The sequence below is a fragment of the Carassius auratus genome, chromosome 9 (assembly GCF_003368295.1).
Source record: "Carassius auratus strain Wakin chromosome 9, ASM336829v1, whole genome shotgun sequence".
In the NCBI taxonomy this organism is placed as follows: domain Eukaryota; kingdom Metazoa; phylum Chordata; class Actinopteri; order Cypriniformes; family Cyprinidae; genus Carassius; species Carassius auratus.
In genome coordinates, this window is record NC_039251.1 from 19,717,297 (window position 1) to 19,733,130 (window position 15,834).

A 15,834-nucleotide genomic window follows, 5' to 3' on the forward strand; every position below is an offset into this window, starting at 1 on the left:
TTGAATTAACACAGTCAATGCTTTCATACAGGATCATCAGATCATAACATCTGGAAACAATAGGATATGTCTGACATCTCTGTATCTACACTATCATGTAGATATTAATAATTATTACATTTTTAATAGTCTATATTGTCATATATTTGCCTGATTCTATATTTGTTTAAACAGATGTAAGTATTTTGTACATACTAAATAAATAATAAGACGTATTAATTCATGAAATATAGAACGATTAAAATGCTGTGCTAATTAGTGTTAATGCGCCATCTGGTGGCCAATGTTAAAACAGCACTTATGCCCGACCAAAAATATTCATAAAATGTTCAAAGTATTAATTCAATGCTCAGAAGGGTATTCTGGCACCATTACACCCAATCACCATGTGCAATATAATAAAAGATCAAAGTGATTTGGATCACTAGCTTTCTAATCTTTTTGTATTCTGTGTTCTTTTCATTTATTATACAATTAACAAAAGCAAACAAGACCTCTAACACTAGCTTGCTCTAATCTTTTTCTGTTTTCTTTTAATTTATTATATTATTTAAAAGCCCTTGATTTGTGTACTGCGTTAAGCTAACTGAGTCTTATTATAGCACTTGTACATCATGGCTCTTTTCTTGATTTTGATTGCTTCCATTGTCCTCATTTGTAAGTCCCTTTTGGATAAAATCGTCTGCTAAATGGCTAAATGTAAGTTCAGAATGTATTATTTTAAAAGAGAGGCAGTAAACATGTTTTTACAACTAATATTACTAGAAAGCACATTAGTTTGTCTAGATTTTGTTTCTAACTAGTATGAAAAAAGATAATTACAATTAGATAATTTCCTAAATGAAATAGCCTACATGACCCTAAAAGTGGATTGAAAGTATGTTAAATAAAACTGTAGTTAAACTAGAAACTTGAATGTAAATGAGGAAAGGACAGAAAGGCTGAGACTGATGGATGTACATAAAAAAGCAAATTCTGGGCCAGGTGTGCCCAAATCTCAAGACATTTTAAATAAATTATCAATATTCAGTATGCAAATAAGTGTGATTCAAATGTTTATGGTTAGATTTTAAATGTCCAGTCTCAATAGGAGATTCTTGAGAATTTTATATGAATTTAAGAGAAGGTTTAAACTAAAATTAGATACCCAAGACTGAAAAATTATCTTTGAAACAGTTTCAGACAGTGCCATTTGTATGTTCAGCCTAACCTGAATGTTACAGCAATATCAAAACTGTCTAGCAAGCACTATAATAAACTGAAGTCGACAGTCTAAGCGCAATGATCATGCACAGAGTAGGATACGTGCAAGCACTTTTAGAGGTCATGGTATACTATATATAATGGAAAACTGAACCCGAGGGGTCATTTAAATCAGACCTATTCCTTTACTACCTTACCGCAGCTCCACAGGGGAAACAAAGCATTTTAAAACTACAACGCGCTTCTGTATACACAAAACAGACAGGGTAAAATGAACAAAACTATATATATTTTTTAAAAAGGTTTTATTTACAGACTCCGAAAGTTCAGAGGTATTTACATTGCTATTTATATTCCAACTGTAAACCAGAAATGCTTCACTAGATTACAAATAAATGCAAATGAGCCTGTCACTCTGCACACATTGAAAACGACACACTGGTGACATTTGAGACCAGTGGGATAAAGTTATACACAAATGATGACCGCAAGGCATCTGAAGAATGAAAGAAATAAGCAAATGAGGCTTTGCTGAAAAGAGAACTGATGTAGGTTCGGTTCTCGTGAAAGCAGTGGATGTTCTGGATCTATAATCACAGAAACTAGATGCACACGACACTTTCTTTACTGTGGACACACACACACACACACTCAGTCTGAGTCACTGCTGCTGCTGGAGGAATCTGTTGACATGGCCTCAACATCATCTTCATTTTCCTTGTTATGACCAGGTGGCTCCAGGCCAAAATCGTTGCCATGGTGAGGAGGCAGAATCCCCATGGAAACATCAGCGGACTGCCATGGATATTGTGGGGTTAGAATATCTAAAAGCGAAAGGAGAAAGACATTAGCCAAAAATAAACATCAAGGAAACATTCAGTGCTTCAGCAGAAATGTCCATAGCCACACACAAACCACAATATTTGTATGATAAAGAAAACCGGAGGAAACGGAAGAGTGAACCTGCCTGGCAATCTCCCAGCAGCCAGTGCGTCTCCTGGCAGGTGCCCGTTCACTCCGTTGGTGGGCATGTTGCTCATGTTACCCAGTATTCCACTGCGCATCTCCAGATCCGTGGGGTACGGCCTGCGGGGGTCACCTACACATACATGATGCACATCATAAGAACAAGAACAAATATAACCGAACTTGATCCTGAGGAAATCACATGAGTGAAAGAGAAAAATAAAAGAACTGTATAAAAGTCGGTTTACCTGGAACCCAGTTGAGAGGAGCACACACTGCGTTACTGGCACTGATCCTGTGAGCGTATTTGATGATCTCCTCTGAAGAGATACTCCCTGGTGACAAGAGGCCATCTTTAACTACAACAGGATCTATTTGATACTATGGTAAATCAATACATTAAATCAAGTTCTTGCATCTCAGTATCATGACTTAATCAATTCTACTGAGAACTCCCATATTTCCCTGAACATATGTCAAATATTAAATCATCTGAAACATGCTGGAGCTTTAAATCATGTCAGGCGTATGTGAAGCCAAGTTTCTTTGTATAGTGCATTTAGTGTATAGTCAGTTTAAATCGGTTCCTTTAGGCTTGAAGATCATGTGTTGTTTTTTGTTTTAAATAATGAATGCCATTTTAATTTATGTTTGTATTATATTTCTGTTCATCTCGGAGTACCATTAAAATAAAATATTTCTTGTTTAGTGAAGGAATAATGTTCCAGAAAGTAATAATTAAGTGTCTTGTACACCGATGTCATTCCCCTCTCAACAATGCAAAACGTAAATATGACCTAGTGTGAATTATAGTAAGGAGAGAATTATTTTCCAGAAAATATGGTCATAATTTCAATAACACAATAATACCATTTCTGGCCTTTTCGATAGACTTCAGCTTTTCTTTGGCTTGGTAGACAGCAGTGGCCTGATAATGAATGAAAAACAGAATTATTGCCAGTTTAAAGAACATCAATATTGTGAATAATATCTAAAAATACTGTGTGTTGCACTTTATCTTGAGGTGTCCATGTTAGTGTAAATACAGTTGCTTGTCATTACGCATAATTTACTGGAATTCCTATAGTAATAACAATGCTGACATTATTTTTAAGGTGTCCTTGACTCGAATTAAAATACATTTGTAATGTTTTTGTTAATTTTGTTAATTTCAATGATTTCTCTCAAATCAAACTCACAACAACACGCAGTTGTTTTTGCTGGAAATTAAACATCTACAAAGTTGCACAAAAACTGATGGTTGTGGTGTAATAAAGCATGCTGATCTGTAACTGAATGCTCCTGAAACAAACACGTAGTGGCTCAGTTACCAGTATATGCTCAGCCTCTTTGAGTTGTTTCTGGAGCTGCTGGATGTCGCTGTCTCTCTTCTCGACCTCCTTCTCCAGAGCCTGCATCTCCTGGTGCACTTTGCCCTGCTCCACCGCCGTCTGCATCAGCTCCTGGAACTCTTTATCTCTCTGCACTAACAGCTCCAGTATCTGCCCACAGAATCAGCAAACGGTCAATTCACAAGGCAATTATTAATACTTATGCTGAATCTAATTAAACAGATAATGCAAAATGCATTTCTTAGTTAGAAATTCTCAGGACTTTTTGTTTTTTAATTTTCCCAGGCTAAATCAGAATTAAACATCAGTAAATATCAGATACAAATCCGTCTTCTTGAGATTTCAATGATGTCCTAAGTATTGTGTGTGCTTGTGTGTGTAAACAGTGTCTCTCACATCAGTGTCCTCTCCAGGCTGGGGCAGTTTCTGTGTCCTGGACAGCGCCAGCATCTCTATCAGCTCTCTGCAACACAAACAACAAAATAAGAGAACCGAAGAGGAGCTGTGTGTGTGAAAAGTAGTAGTCTATAATGTGTTGGCAGCTGGGAAAACCGCAAACTCGAGTGGACAACGGAGACTGTGATTTATTTATTCTATTATGAGCTAATCCAGCAACTGTTGGCAGGAATGAATGGGGAATTCATGAATGAACTACAGCAGTTTAATATCATACTGCTTTGTAACAGCTAAAAAAGCAGACAGAAATAACCTCAAAGCTTATTTCATCTAAACATGCAGAATATATGCAGACAAACCTTGATAAAACTTCAATATCATCCAGAGTGGATAAAAGCTTCTCTTTCGTCGGTTTCTCTGCCGCCGCCATGACAGTTTCTCCTCGTCTGCGCATGCGTGAAAAATAACACGCAGAAGCAAGAGTCAGACAGTGACGTCTGTTGGCGGAAGGACCACAACATACACTCGCTCTCAATTAAATATTATTATCCGTAGTGTTCATATAAACATTTCTAGGTAATACAGTAAACGACGAAGCACATATCACTTATGACACTGTAATTTGGTACTTGTTTATTTCCTCAGCGCTGGTGAGAATCAGCCAGTATTCGTTTTTGATTGCTGGATTATTAGCATATTTTGCATTATATGTTTAAATTGTCAAGAAGATGCAAATTTTCTGTTTGAATGACAGTCAGAGGAGAATTTGTACGTCTAATCGCAAATGTTGAAATTCTATAGAGATACGTGATTCAGAAATTATGTGATTTGTCAATAAGCAAAAATCCACTTGTTGTCATCTTTATAGCCTATAACATTTTCATCTTACCGTTAATAATTTAATTGAAATTATTTAGCTGAAGAATTTAATTAAATCATCAAATTAATAGTTACAAATAAACCCAAAGACTGATTAACAACAGCAAGATCTGGAAACATATTACTTTTTGTTATACTAGGTGGTTCTCCAAATTATGGAGGAGGCAGTGAAATGCTCCCAAATAACAGACATGTTCTGGGCATCAACGGGCAGAGATCCTACAGGTGAAATAAACTGAAGCACATGCATAGACAGTAAAATAGAGCACATGTCGTCAAAGCTAGGCACAGATGGAAATTAGCATCTAACCATTGATGTGAGCAGTAATGGTGGCTTTCTTAATATAGTCTGTGTACACTGAACTATGAAAATCTTTTAACTGCACTGTTGTTCACTTTGCACTATATCTGTCATTTGCCTTGCGCTGCTTTATTTAACTTTATTTTTAATTTTATTATATGTATTTTTTTTATCATTCCCTTATTGTATAATTGTATCTACATTTTATATTTGATCTAGTTATTTTTTAGGCTTTAATGTTAATGTTATCTGTATGCACCGGGGTCTGAGAGTAACACAATTTCGATTCTCTGTATGTATGCACTGTACAAGTAGAAATTGACAATAAAGCAGACTTGAACTTGAACTTGAATATATAAAATATTTTTGCAAGGGTTCTATGAAGTCGTGGCCTAGTGGTTAGAGAATTTGACCCCTAACCCTAAGGTTGTGGGTTTGAGTCTTGGGCTGGCAATACCACGACTTGCCCTTGAGCAAGGCACTGAACTCCCAACTGCTCCCCAGGTGCAGCATAAATGGCTGCATACTGCTCCGAGTGTGTGTTCACTGCTGTGTGTGTGTGCACTTTGGATGGGTTAAATGTAGAGCACAAATTCTGAGTATGGGTCACCATACTTGGCTGTATGTCACGTCACTTTCACATGACGTCAGTAGTGTATATATATATATATTTTAGACCACAGTGGGCCAGTGGTCTACGAAATTTCCCGGTAGATTTTTTTGGTCGCATTCCGCCCCTGCGGTTGTCACTATATTTTTTTCCCTTATACGTCTACATTTAACTGCAAAGTACTGGTGATTTTAAAATAGTCAATTGTAATAATGTATTGAGAAGTAGAAAATTCTTGTCATGGTGGTACTTTCCAAGTTGATCTTCTAGTAGTTGTCACTAGAGGCAGTTGAGAGGCTGAGCTGGAGATGTTGTGATCTGTCATGCGTCACACACAGACTTGCTGCTGAGCAGGAAACCAGCTAAACGCTTTCATTTTGCGCTTTCTTTCTCTGTCGAGCTCGCGAATCTAACCACTTTACAGACACTTTTCAATATGGTTAAAGTCTCTTTTAACAAGGCTCTCGCCATAAAGGATACAAAGAAGGAATGTCTTATTGCTGGTGTACAGGTACTGTAACGTTACTAACAAATATTGCTGAATATTTACTTCTATTGAATTGCGTAACAGCATTTTAGCAATGTTAGGGTTCAATGTTATCTCGTAATTAAGGCTTTTAATCGAAAAGTCTAGTTATATTTGAACATTGCTTTTTTACATAAATATATATATTATTTTGAGAGAAGTATAGAAAGTATGCCAAATGCAGAAGTACATGGGTTCCTTTGTTTAGGTTTGCTCTTCAAACTTTGATCAAGTTGACTGAAAGTGTTATAAAATGGCTGACGGCCCAAAGTTTGTCAAAGACTGGTAACTCTAATCACTCTTGTAATCATTACCCTGGTAAAAAAAAAAAAAAAATAGCTCTGTTCTTCTCACCTCCTTAAATTGATATTTCATTGAACTACATTATATAAAGAGCTGTCTTAGTCCACAAAGTAGAAAATATAAATATTTTATTCAGTTACTTATGTCTATCATTTTAATTGTCTTTTTTTTAACCTTAGATCATATTTTATGTGTTTAATTGTAATTTATTTTGATGTATTCAATTTATATGTTTTGATAAGCGAATGATAATAATAAATAAATAAATCCCATAGGGGCTGTTTACTGATACCAAGTTCACTTAGTTAAATGAAAGATAAGTGTAATTAGTTACTACAGTATTTTGACAGAGTCCTTGGTTACCATAGTTCATTTTTAAAATGCTATGTATAATTTCCTGGTATTGTTGGGTGTGAGACTGCCTGAACAGGTTGTACTGTGCTTGTTATTTGTGTGTGTTTGTTGGCAGCTGCCTGACACAGTCTGTTGTTGCCTCACTGAAAAGTTTTTCTTTATTATATTTGTATACGAATTAAAAAGGAAGCTCTTCACTCCTTATTTATTTCTTAGAAAAGGGATTAAATACTTGTGACACAAGTGACTAGAATAGAATGGAATTTATGTGGGTGGGCCGCACTAGTTAAAAATGACCAAATCAAGGCTAAACTATGGGCCAGTTTTAAATTTAAATTTATAAGCAATAGGTGTATTTTGGTGTCCTGTGAAGTGGACTTAACCATTTTGTTTGTGTGTTTTATGTGATGGAAGCAGGGAACATGGTTGTGTTTCTCTGAATTGTATTTTTTTTAGAATAATTTAACTCTGTTTCTCACAACACACTAGAATTATTTTTCGTTCATTACCAGGAGACTTCACTGATATATGTGTGAGTTCTTTTCATGGGTTGTGGAAGACAGACGTGTTGAGACATGTTTTATGTGTGCACTCTCACACATGTTTAAGATACAGGCAACTCTGAGGAAATTTAGTCTATTGCATAAGCAGACAGAACTACAAGCCAAGACTAAGATAGTTGGACTTCAACTTAAAGGGATGGTTTGCCCCCAAAAAAAATTCTGTCATTAATTATTCACCCTCATGTCGTTCCAAACCGTAAGACCTTTGTTCATTTTCAGAACACAAATTAAGATATTTTTGATGAAATCTGAGAGCTCTCTGACACCAATGTAACATAAAAAAATCCCAGACCCAGAAACATAAGGACATCAGTAAAACACTCCATGTGATATCAGTGGTTCAACTTCAGTTTTGCGAAGCTATGAGAATACTTTTTGTGCAAAAAGAAAACAAAAATGAAGACTTTATTCAACAATTCTTCTCCACAACACTACCGTCCTCTGCCATTTTGGAGAGTACCACAGCACATACACATGCTTTCCTCTGAACGTAATCAGTGTGCTAACTCGGGGAGAAGAAATGTTGAATAAATTATTTTTGTTTTCTTTGCGCACAAAAAATATTCTTGTAGCTTCGTAAAATGTACTACGTTTCTACATTTTTTTCAAAAATATCTTAATTTGTGTTGCGAAATTGAACGAATGTCTTACATGTTTGAAGGACATGAGGGTGAGTAATTAATGACAGAATTTTCATTTTGGGTTGAACTAACCCTTTAAGCTTAGAAACTGTTCTACTGCTTGTCTATACCACATGATAGTTGCTGTTGTTGATTTTCCTGTTGTATCTCAACTGTAGTGTATTTGAGCTATGGAAAGGTGCTATATAAATTTGTCTAAACATATATATATATATATATATATATATATATATATATATATATATATTTCTTTTAAAAAAAGAAACATTAGTGCAAAATACAAGCATATAGCATATGTAAATACAGGCATTTTTATCTGATTTTACTGTGAAACCAGGAAATTCCTGATTCATGAGGCATTCAAGAAGCATTAAAACGACTCTCAACTGCAATTTCTGGTCAAGGCCATCCAACACTCACATCCATGTGCTCTAAAGAGCTGTGTGGTTACATTAATGAGAGAATGTGCAAAAAAAAACCTCCTCTACTGGATATTAAACAAGATTAAACTATTTTGAGTATTTGGCTTAAATAATCACACAATAATGAAACTAGGAACTCCGAAAACATTCCTGCATTAGAGCCGACATGTTATCTGTGTTTCACTTTTCATCATTCTGATTAAATTCCCCTTATGCTATTCAGATAGAAACTGTTTGATTTAACTTTCTCTTTCAGTTCATATTGCGCTTAGGCGTGCAGCTATTGTTTGAGTGAAGAAGCATTTTTGTAGATTAGAATTGAAAGATTTTTCCTCTTCGTGACGTTTTGCAGAAGTTACTGGCACCAAACTGTTTTAACGCCTCTTTAACTGGAAACCAGAAGAGATACAGTGTGAATCTCACTTCTTTTTTCGTTCTGTTTGTCTCATAACTGCAAATTTATCAAAACAGACTCTAAGGTTTTTCTGGTTTCATTTGTGGTGTGTCTCGTGTCAGATGATATCTGCTTCATGTGAGCTGTGTGTGAATGTCTACAAGGACACAGCTCAACATTTAGGCTGGGTAGAGTCAGGTCCTGTTGTGTACTCTGTATACTTTGCATAATGCTGAAAATAAGGCATTCTTTTTAACAAGGAAATGAATCTCTATCCAGTGGTTTTCATATTTGATCCTTTTAGTTTTTTGAAAATCACTCTCTGTAACTCTGTAAGGACTTTAATTTTTGTGTTGGCCTGTGCTTTTGGTTTAAGCCTTGTTAAATGTGCTTAAATGTCTGCATTTATTTGATCAAAATATAGTAAAACCATAATTTTTTTTATATTATTGGTTTAAATATCTGTTTTTTATTTTTCATTTTATGTAACTTTTGTCTGTGATGGCACAGCTGATTTTTTTCAGTAGCCTTTCTTCCAGTCTTAAGTGTTTAGAAATTATGATTTTTGATGCTCAAGAAACATTTTTTATTATTATCGGTGTTGAAAACATCCATGCTGCTCAATATTTTTGTGGAAACCATGGTATATTATTTTTTCAGGATTCTGTGATGAATAGAAATTATTAGACTTTTTTTTTGTAACTTTATGAATGTCTTTACTTTCATTTTTGACCAGTTTTATGAATCATTGTTGAATAACAGTGTTAATTACTTTTGAACAGAAATGTATATATAAATATATATATATTTAAGTAATTGTTCAATTGTAACTTTGTAACTGTCATTTCTCTGTCTTGTAGGATACTGAGGCAGCGGTGTTGGTGCGTCCGCAGTCTAAGGTGTGGTGCTTGTGCTTCTCTCTGGGATTGGCTCTCGTTCTCTCTGGCCTAGTGGTGGGAGGAGCCTATCTATATAGATACCATGTTCTTGAGGTGAGATAATTGATGTAACCATAGTGAAATCAAAAACACAACATACTTGTGCCATCTTGCATTGACGTTTATCTTCATCTTGATTCATTTCTATAACATTTCATAATCAGTCTAAGCCTTGAAGCAGTGGATTTCCTTTGAAATGCAAAAGCAACTATAATCGAGCATAGACAGAATGTACAGAATGTAGTCTCAGACACATATACATGGAATCAACAGAGTGATTATTACAGCACTGAGCACACGGGCAACCAAGGTGGAGTATGCATTTTAGATATATAATCAGGCGAGAGAATAAGTTTGTTAAATTGACTTTCCTTTGCTACAGATGCAGGAGATTGTGGATGGCAGAGCAGATAATAGGAAGGATACACACACATCTATGCCTTTGGTGAGTATTGAGGTAATCCCTTTCAACAGGTTTGTAGGCAGAGAACATTGGTGACGCGAAGGAAGGGGAGACACACTGGAGACAATCACTGGAGGTAATGTTGGAGTTCAGGAAGTCTGGTAAGTAGTCCAATATTGAGGTGACACGAGGTGTGTGTGTCTGTAGCAGTCCTAATGAGTGAGCAGGATGAGGAGCAGGTGTGTGTGGACAATTCTGTGACAGTACTTCCCCTGTCATGGTGGTCGACCTCTTCCTCAGGGTGAGAGTCGTTGAAGGCTGTGAGCAGGACTGGATCAAGAATATTGTCTCTGGGGACCATGAGCGCTCCTCTGTGTCATAACCAATCCAATCGACCAGATACTATACTATACTATACTATACAGATACTACAACCATCCAAACCGACTGGGTAGATCTGTCAGGCGATGCTGAAGGGGCCAGTGTATCTGGAAATATGCTTCTTGCATGGAAGACACATCTTTATGTCTCTAATGGACAGCCAAACCTGTCCAGGCTGGAAAGTTGGAGTTCCATCCGTCGGATGTCCGCCTAGATCATTTGGTGGTGCAATGCCACTGTGAGTGAGTGTCCCAGACCCTTTCTATCTTTCAGAACCACAAGTCAACAGATAAGATTCCCAGCCCACCGGAACAAAGGAGGCTGGTAACCGAGCACGCACCGGAAGAGAGTGAGTTCAATGGCAGGCTGATAAAGTGAAATGGAGCCTAGGAACTGGTTCCAAGAGTTCTGGTAGACATGGCAGAATGTTCGTAGGATAGGTCCAATCTCCAAGATCTCTCTCCTCATCTGCCCATTCGATTGGGGATGGTATCCAGATGAGAGGCTCAGTGTCCCACCTAGGAGGGTGAAGAAAGCTTTCCATAGCTTTGCAACAAACTGGGGATCCCAGTCTGATACTATGTCCTCAGGAATCCAGAAGTACCAGAAGTCATTACTGAAGATGAGTTCTGCAGTTTGCATTGCAGTGGGAATCTCTTTGAGAGAAAGCAGATGACATGATTTATAAAATCGATCCATGACAACAAGAATGCGTAAGTTACCGTAAGAGGGGGCCAGTTCTTTGATGAAGTCCACTCCTAGGTGTGACCACGAGCGATTGTGAATGGCAGCAGATGGAGCTTGCCTGTTGGTAGATGACTTGGGCCCTTTGAGACGGCACAGAGAGAGCAGCTTTAAATGAACCTTCTCGTGTCCCTGGCCATGTTGTTTTACTAGAAAGGATCTTTAAGCAGCGAGAGTGTGCTGTTGTCTGCTGGGTGATTATTGGGGTGCGGTGGAGCTGTTTCAGAGGCACTGGAGGATGTGCTTAGTTGCTGTGACCACTGGATGACACTCAGAATCAAGTTGGAAGGCTAGATGGGCTTAGGTTCTTCTGTGACCTCTTCTGGAGCATGAAGACAGGAAGAGGGCATCCACTTTGACATTCTTGGTAGCGATGGGACAATTGATACCGCAGCTCTGATGATCCGATGCAGTTTTCAGACCACTATTGTATCACACACCGAGCCGATGCTTGTATCGAAATGACAACACCAGCTGATTGATGACAGATGAAGCTTTGAAGGTCATGCAGTATCAGAAGGTCGGGACAGCTGGTTTGAAAAAACTGGAGCTTCACGATCCCACCTGATGCATAAAAGGATTATTCAGTCACTTTGTTTATAACGAACATGACCAGCTCACCCCAAATATTTTTTTTTTCAGCTACCCATGTCAGTTATTAATTATGAACACATGTTTGTGTATTTATACTATTAATCAATATGTGAATCTGTTGACCAAGCTATACATGACACAAGCTGTGGTCTCATGGGCTCAAATTAATTTAGATTAAATTATATCAGATTAGATATTGTATTGATCCGAGATGTCACAGACTTCCGAAGCTTTGTCTGCTCCATGATGATTTGCCAGAAATGTGACCCTGGACCACAAAACTTAAGTCACCAGGGTACATTTTTAGCAATAGCCAAAAAAACATTGTATGGGTCAAAATGTAAGATTTTTCTTTTATGCCAAAAATCATTAAGATAGTGACTAAAGATCATGTTCCATGAAAATATTTTGTAAATTTCCTACAGTAAATATATCAAAACGTAATTTTTGATTAGTGTTATACATTGCTAAGGTCTTCACTTTGACCACTGTAAAGGCCATTTTCTCTCCCTCAGATTCCAGATTTTCAAATAGCTGTATCTTGGACAAATATTGTCCTATCCTAATAAACAAGACATCAATGGAAAGCTTATACATTCAACTTACATATGATGTACATATCTAATTTATTTTTAAAAATGACACTTAAGATTGGTTTTGTGGTCCATGGTCTCAAATGGTGAAGAAAACAAGGTCCAGCCACCAGATGTCGCTAATGCACACTGTTTTAAAAGCTTCGAGTATTGAACCTATTGAGCAGTTTTTGGCGGAGACCCTGTCCCAAATGGAACACTTCATGTGCACTCGTGGTCTTACGGACTTACAATGGCCACCGCATTAATGTGTACATTAAGTCGATAAGACTGTAGGGTGTCCAATTCATCATTTTAGTTTTCAGAAGGGTGTTTGCGAGCGCCCCCTTTGCAGCCATTACGCACCTTTGATCTACACTTCTGCTGAGCCTGCGTACTGGGCCAGACTTCTACCCGACAGTCAAAGCACAATTACATGAAAAGTGCAGACTCAAAGGAAGACTGCGAGGGTTTAGGGTGTCATTTGGGACAGGGCCACAATTTCATGAAAGCCTCAAATGCTTCAGAAAGCCTCGGTTTGCCATCACTAATTCTTGGTACACGCATAATACAGAGAACACTGGAGTCATAAAGGAAGGGAAGATCGCTGGAGTTCAAGAAGTCAGGTAAATAGTCCACATTGTACAAACGAGACCAGACAATGAGGTGAGACGAGGTGTGTGCGTCTGCAGCAGTCCTTATGAGTGAGCAGGTGTGTGTGACCAGAATTCTGCTGATGTTAGAGCCTGGTGGTAACTTCTGTAACAGCAAATACTTCAAACTCATCTGCCACTTGGTAGAAGCTAGCAAAATTATCCACAAACCATTATGCGAAGATCACGTGACTTACCCTCATCCTCAAAAACCACACAATTATGCAAAATAAACCTTAGACTGCATAGCACTGAGAGTAAACATCTAGTTTGTATGTGCAGCAGTGCAAACCATTTTTTATGTTGACGAGTTCTTAGAAACTATCACTAGTATTTAATATGTGAAAAAAACCTTTAGATAAAGTCACAGATAATCTTACAGAAAAAATCTGAATTTTTCAGAAAGCAGGACATTTATATTAGTATTTTATCAAGCTTTTTTCCCCCTAAGAAACCGTAGTATTGTGACACCTATGTGTCATGCACCTCCCACAATAAGCAAATGATTAATTTGCCTTTAGATAAGTGTACATTCTGTTGGTACCAAACTGCTCTTTGAAATGTAGTTGTCAATTAGTGTTAATGCTGTATGTGTGTATAACACACAGGAGGAGCAGGTGTTCGTCTGTGGGTTGAACTACATTGAGGAAGACTATGAGTTTGATGAGGAGGTGGAGGTCGAGACACCAATGAGGCTGATTGAAGAGAATGTGAGCTTTTACGAAAACGATGAGGTGGAGCTCATCAAAGTCCCAGTCCCTGAGTTCGCAGACGGTGATCCAGCTGGCATCCTGCATGACTTCACCATGGTACAAAAATACACACACACAACACAACAGTGTTTATCCATAACCACCATAAACATATTATCAGTCATGCTGCTGCATTAGCATCCATTACAAATTGAACAGGGATGGACTGGTTTTCTGAGATTATAGTTTGCAAAAAGAAGTTTGTGAGTTTCCTGTTTTGTGTTAAAGAGACTCTGGAGATACAAGTACAAATGTATGTTTCAGTGTGAATAACCCTGTGCATCATTCTGTGCTGTCAGAAACTGACTGCTTACCTGGACATGAATCTGGACAGATGCTACATCATCACCCTGAACACATCTATTGTCATGCCGCCCAGAGATTTCCAGGAGTTCCTGATCAACATCAAGGTAACCATTAATAACAGGAGATTCTGTGAATTTGTGTCAGTAAATGGTTCTTGTGTTTTCCCACACAAATGCATTTCAGAAGTTAAGTTGATGTCTGTGTGTTTTTGCAGGCAGGAATGTATCTTCCTCAGACATACCTTGTGCGAGAGGAGATGATGATTACAGAAAGGATGGACAGCACCAGTGATCTGGGCTATTACATCAATAACCTGTGCAAAGACAAAGACACGTACAGACTGCAGCGTAGAGAAACCATACTGGGTAAGTGTACACAAACAAACCATGTGAGAATCTTCCCACCATCGCAGTGGATCTTATTTTCAAGCTTTAAGTGGTGGAGGCCCAGTATTCCCTCTCATGTTCACCGTATAATCAAGTACATTTCAAACTTCTGAAAGCTGAATGTTCTCCACTGCAGGTATGCAGAAACGTGAGGCTCTGAACTGCCACAAGATCCGCCATTTTGAAAACAAGTTTGTGGTGGAGACTTTGATCTGCGAGCCATGAAGAACATGAATCTCTGACACAGCAGCAGATCTTCAGCTCTTCCTTTCAATCAGTGATAAGAGTTTCTTTTGTGCCTGCTCGGTTTTTTTTTTCCAAAGGCCTTTTTTTCACATATATATTTTTTAAAATCTAGAATGTGAAATTGTTTTTCTGCACAAAGAGGTGTATTATTTTTGAGTGTACGTGTAATCTCTAATGCTATTTTTTGAATATTAGGCCTAATAAAGGGACGTATTGTGCACAAAAACTAAAAAGGGTTAACAATAATGATTTTAGGCTATATAGAAGCCCAATCAGAGTTTAGTCATTAAGTAATTTAATAATAAAGTTTATTCCATAAGCTTTGCTGAAAAAGTATGATTTTTCTTGTCTTTATATGAAAGTGTTTCTGTTTTATTTAACATTTGATCCTGAATCCAAAAGTTTCAGCAAATTAGTGTATAATCTGGATCATAATGTTGCAGCATCACAATTTGAATTGTTCTTGAATTGGCGTTTAATTTGCAGATATATTTTGAAAAAACCATACAAACAGAGCTCTTCCTTTAAAAGACTAACAATTTTCCTATCTGAAATGACTTTTTGTTCTATGCTAATCTGTATATAAGCTAAACAATGTCTTTAGACACAAGCTCCATATAAGGAAAAAATAAATAAATAACCGGAAAAAGTAGACAAAATGCTTTGGTGGTGTGTGTTTTTTTTTTTTTTTTTTTTTTTTAAGAAATGAATACTTTATTTCCATCTCAATAGTGACAGTAAAGACAAAGTTGTCAATCTTGCTTTTTTGTGATTAGATGAAAGGTAATGTTAAAATATTTCAACTTATCCCAGCTTAATATGCAGAGACAACTATAAGTAATCACTTTGTAGGTTTCTTCCCCTGAAATGTAAAGACTATGTGGTTCTCAGCATTGGGAGAGAAAATGGTTTTCAGTTGATTTCAGATTTTTAGCAATTCAATTCAAGT

At 37.1% G+C, this 15,834-nt stretch overlaps 2 protein-coding genes across 3 annotated transcripts; one reads left to right on the forward strand and one right to left on the reverse strand.

The window, feature by feature from the left end:
* Window positions 1-1,500: 1,500 nt before the first annotated feature.
* Window positions 1,501-4,412, reverse strand: LOC113108647 (mediator of RNA polymerase II transcription subunit 4-like). Its single transcript, XM_026271894.1, has 7 exons — window positions 4,277-4,412; window positions 3,918-3,984; window positions 3,501-3,671; window positions 3,040-3,097; window positions 2,418-2,504; window positions 2,171-2,302; window positions 1,501-2,027 (listed from the first exon to the last, which is right to left on the reverse strand). Exons 1-7 carry the CDS (start codon window positions 4,369-4,371, stop codon window positions 1,855-1,857), a joined length of 783 nt encoding a protein of 260 aa, XP_026127679.1. The 5' UTR covers window positions 4,372-4,412; the 3' UTR covers window positions 1,501-1,854.
* A 1,575-nt stretch (window positions 4,413-5,987) lies between these two features.
* On the forward strand, window positions 5,988-15,544 carry LOC113108648 (integral membrane protein 2B-like). Of its 2 annotated transcripts, XM_026271895.1 has the most exons (7): window positions 5,988-6,218; window positions 9,771-9,902; window positions 10,231-10,293; window positions 13,804-14,004; window positions 14,247-14,357; window positions 14,468-14,618; window positions 14,776-15,544. In XM_026271895.1, the coding sequence occupies exons 1-7, from the start codon at window positions 6,144-6,146 to the stop codon at window positions 14,862-14,864; spliced, it is 822 nt and encodes a 273-aa protein (XP_026127680.1). In that variant the 5' UTR covers window positions 5,988-6,143; the 3' UTR covers window positions 14,865-15,544. The 2 variants fall into 2 exon arrangements, with proteins under 2 accessions (XP_026127680.1, XP_026127681.1); XM_026271896.1 differs by lacking the exon at window positions 10,231-10,293 and having other exon boundaries at window positions 5,989-6,218.
* Window positions 15,545-15,834: the final 290 nt, after the last annotated feature.

Bases quoted from the DNA above. Each gene is read 5' to 3' on its own strand.
- LOC113108647 (XM_026271894.1), bottom strand. From the start codon at position 4,371: ATGCGCAGACGAGGAGAAACTGTCATGGCGGCGGCAGAGAAACCGACG. The intron at 3,672-3,917 runs GTGAGAGACACT...TTCTGTGGGCAG, and splicing joins AGCCTGGAGAGGACACTGAT to ATACTGGAGCTGTTAGTGCA. The intron at 3,098-3,500 runs GTAACTGAGCCA...ATTCATTATCAG, and splicing joins AAGAGGCTGAGCATATACTG to GCCACTGCTGTCTACCAAGC.
- LOC113108648 (XM_026271895.1), top strand. From the start codon at position 6,144: ATGGTTAAAGTCTCTTTTAACAAGGCTCTCGCCATAAAGGATACAAAG. The intron at 14,358-14,467 runs GTAACCATTAAT...GTGTTTTTGCAG, and splicing joins AGTTCCTGATCAACATCAAG to GCAGGAATGTATCTTCCTCA. The intron at 14,619-14,775 runs GTAAGTGTACAC...TCTCCACTGCAG, and splicing joins GCGTAGAGAAACCATACTGG to GTATGCAGAAACGTGAGGCT.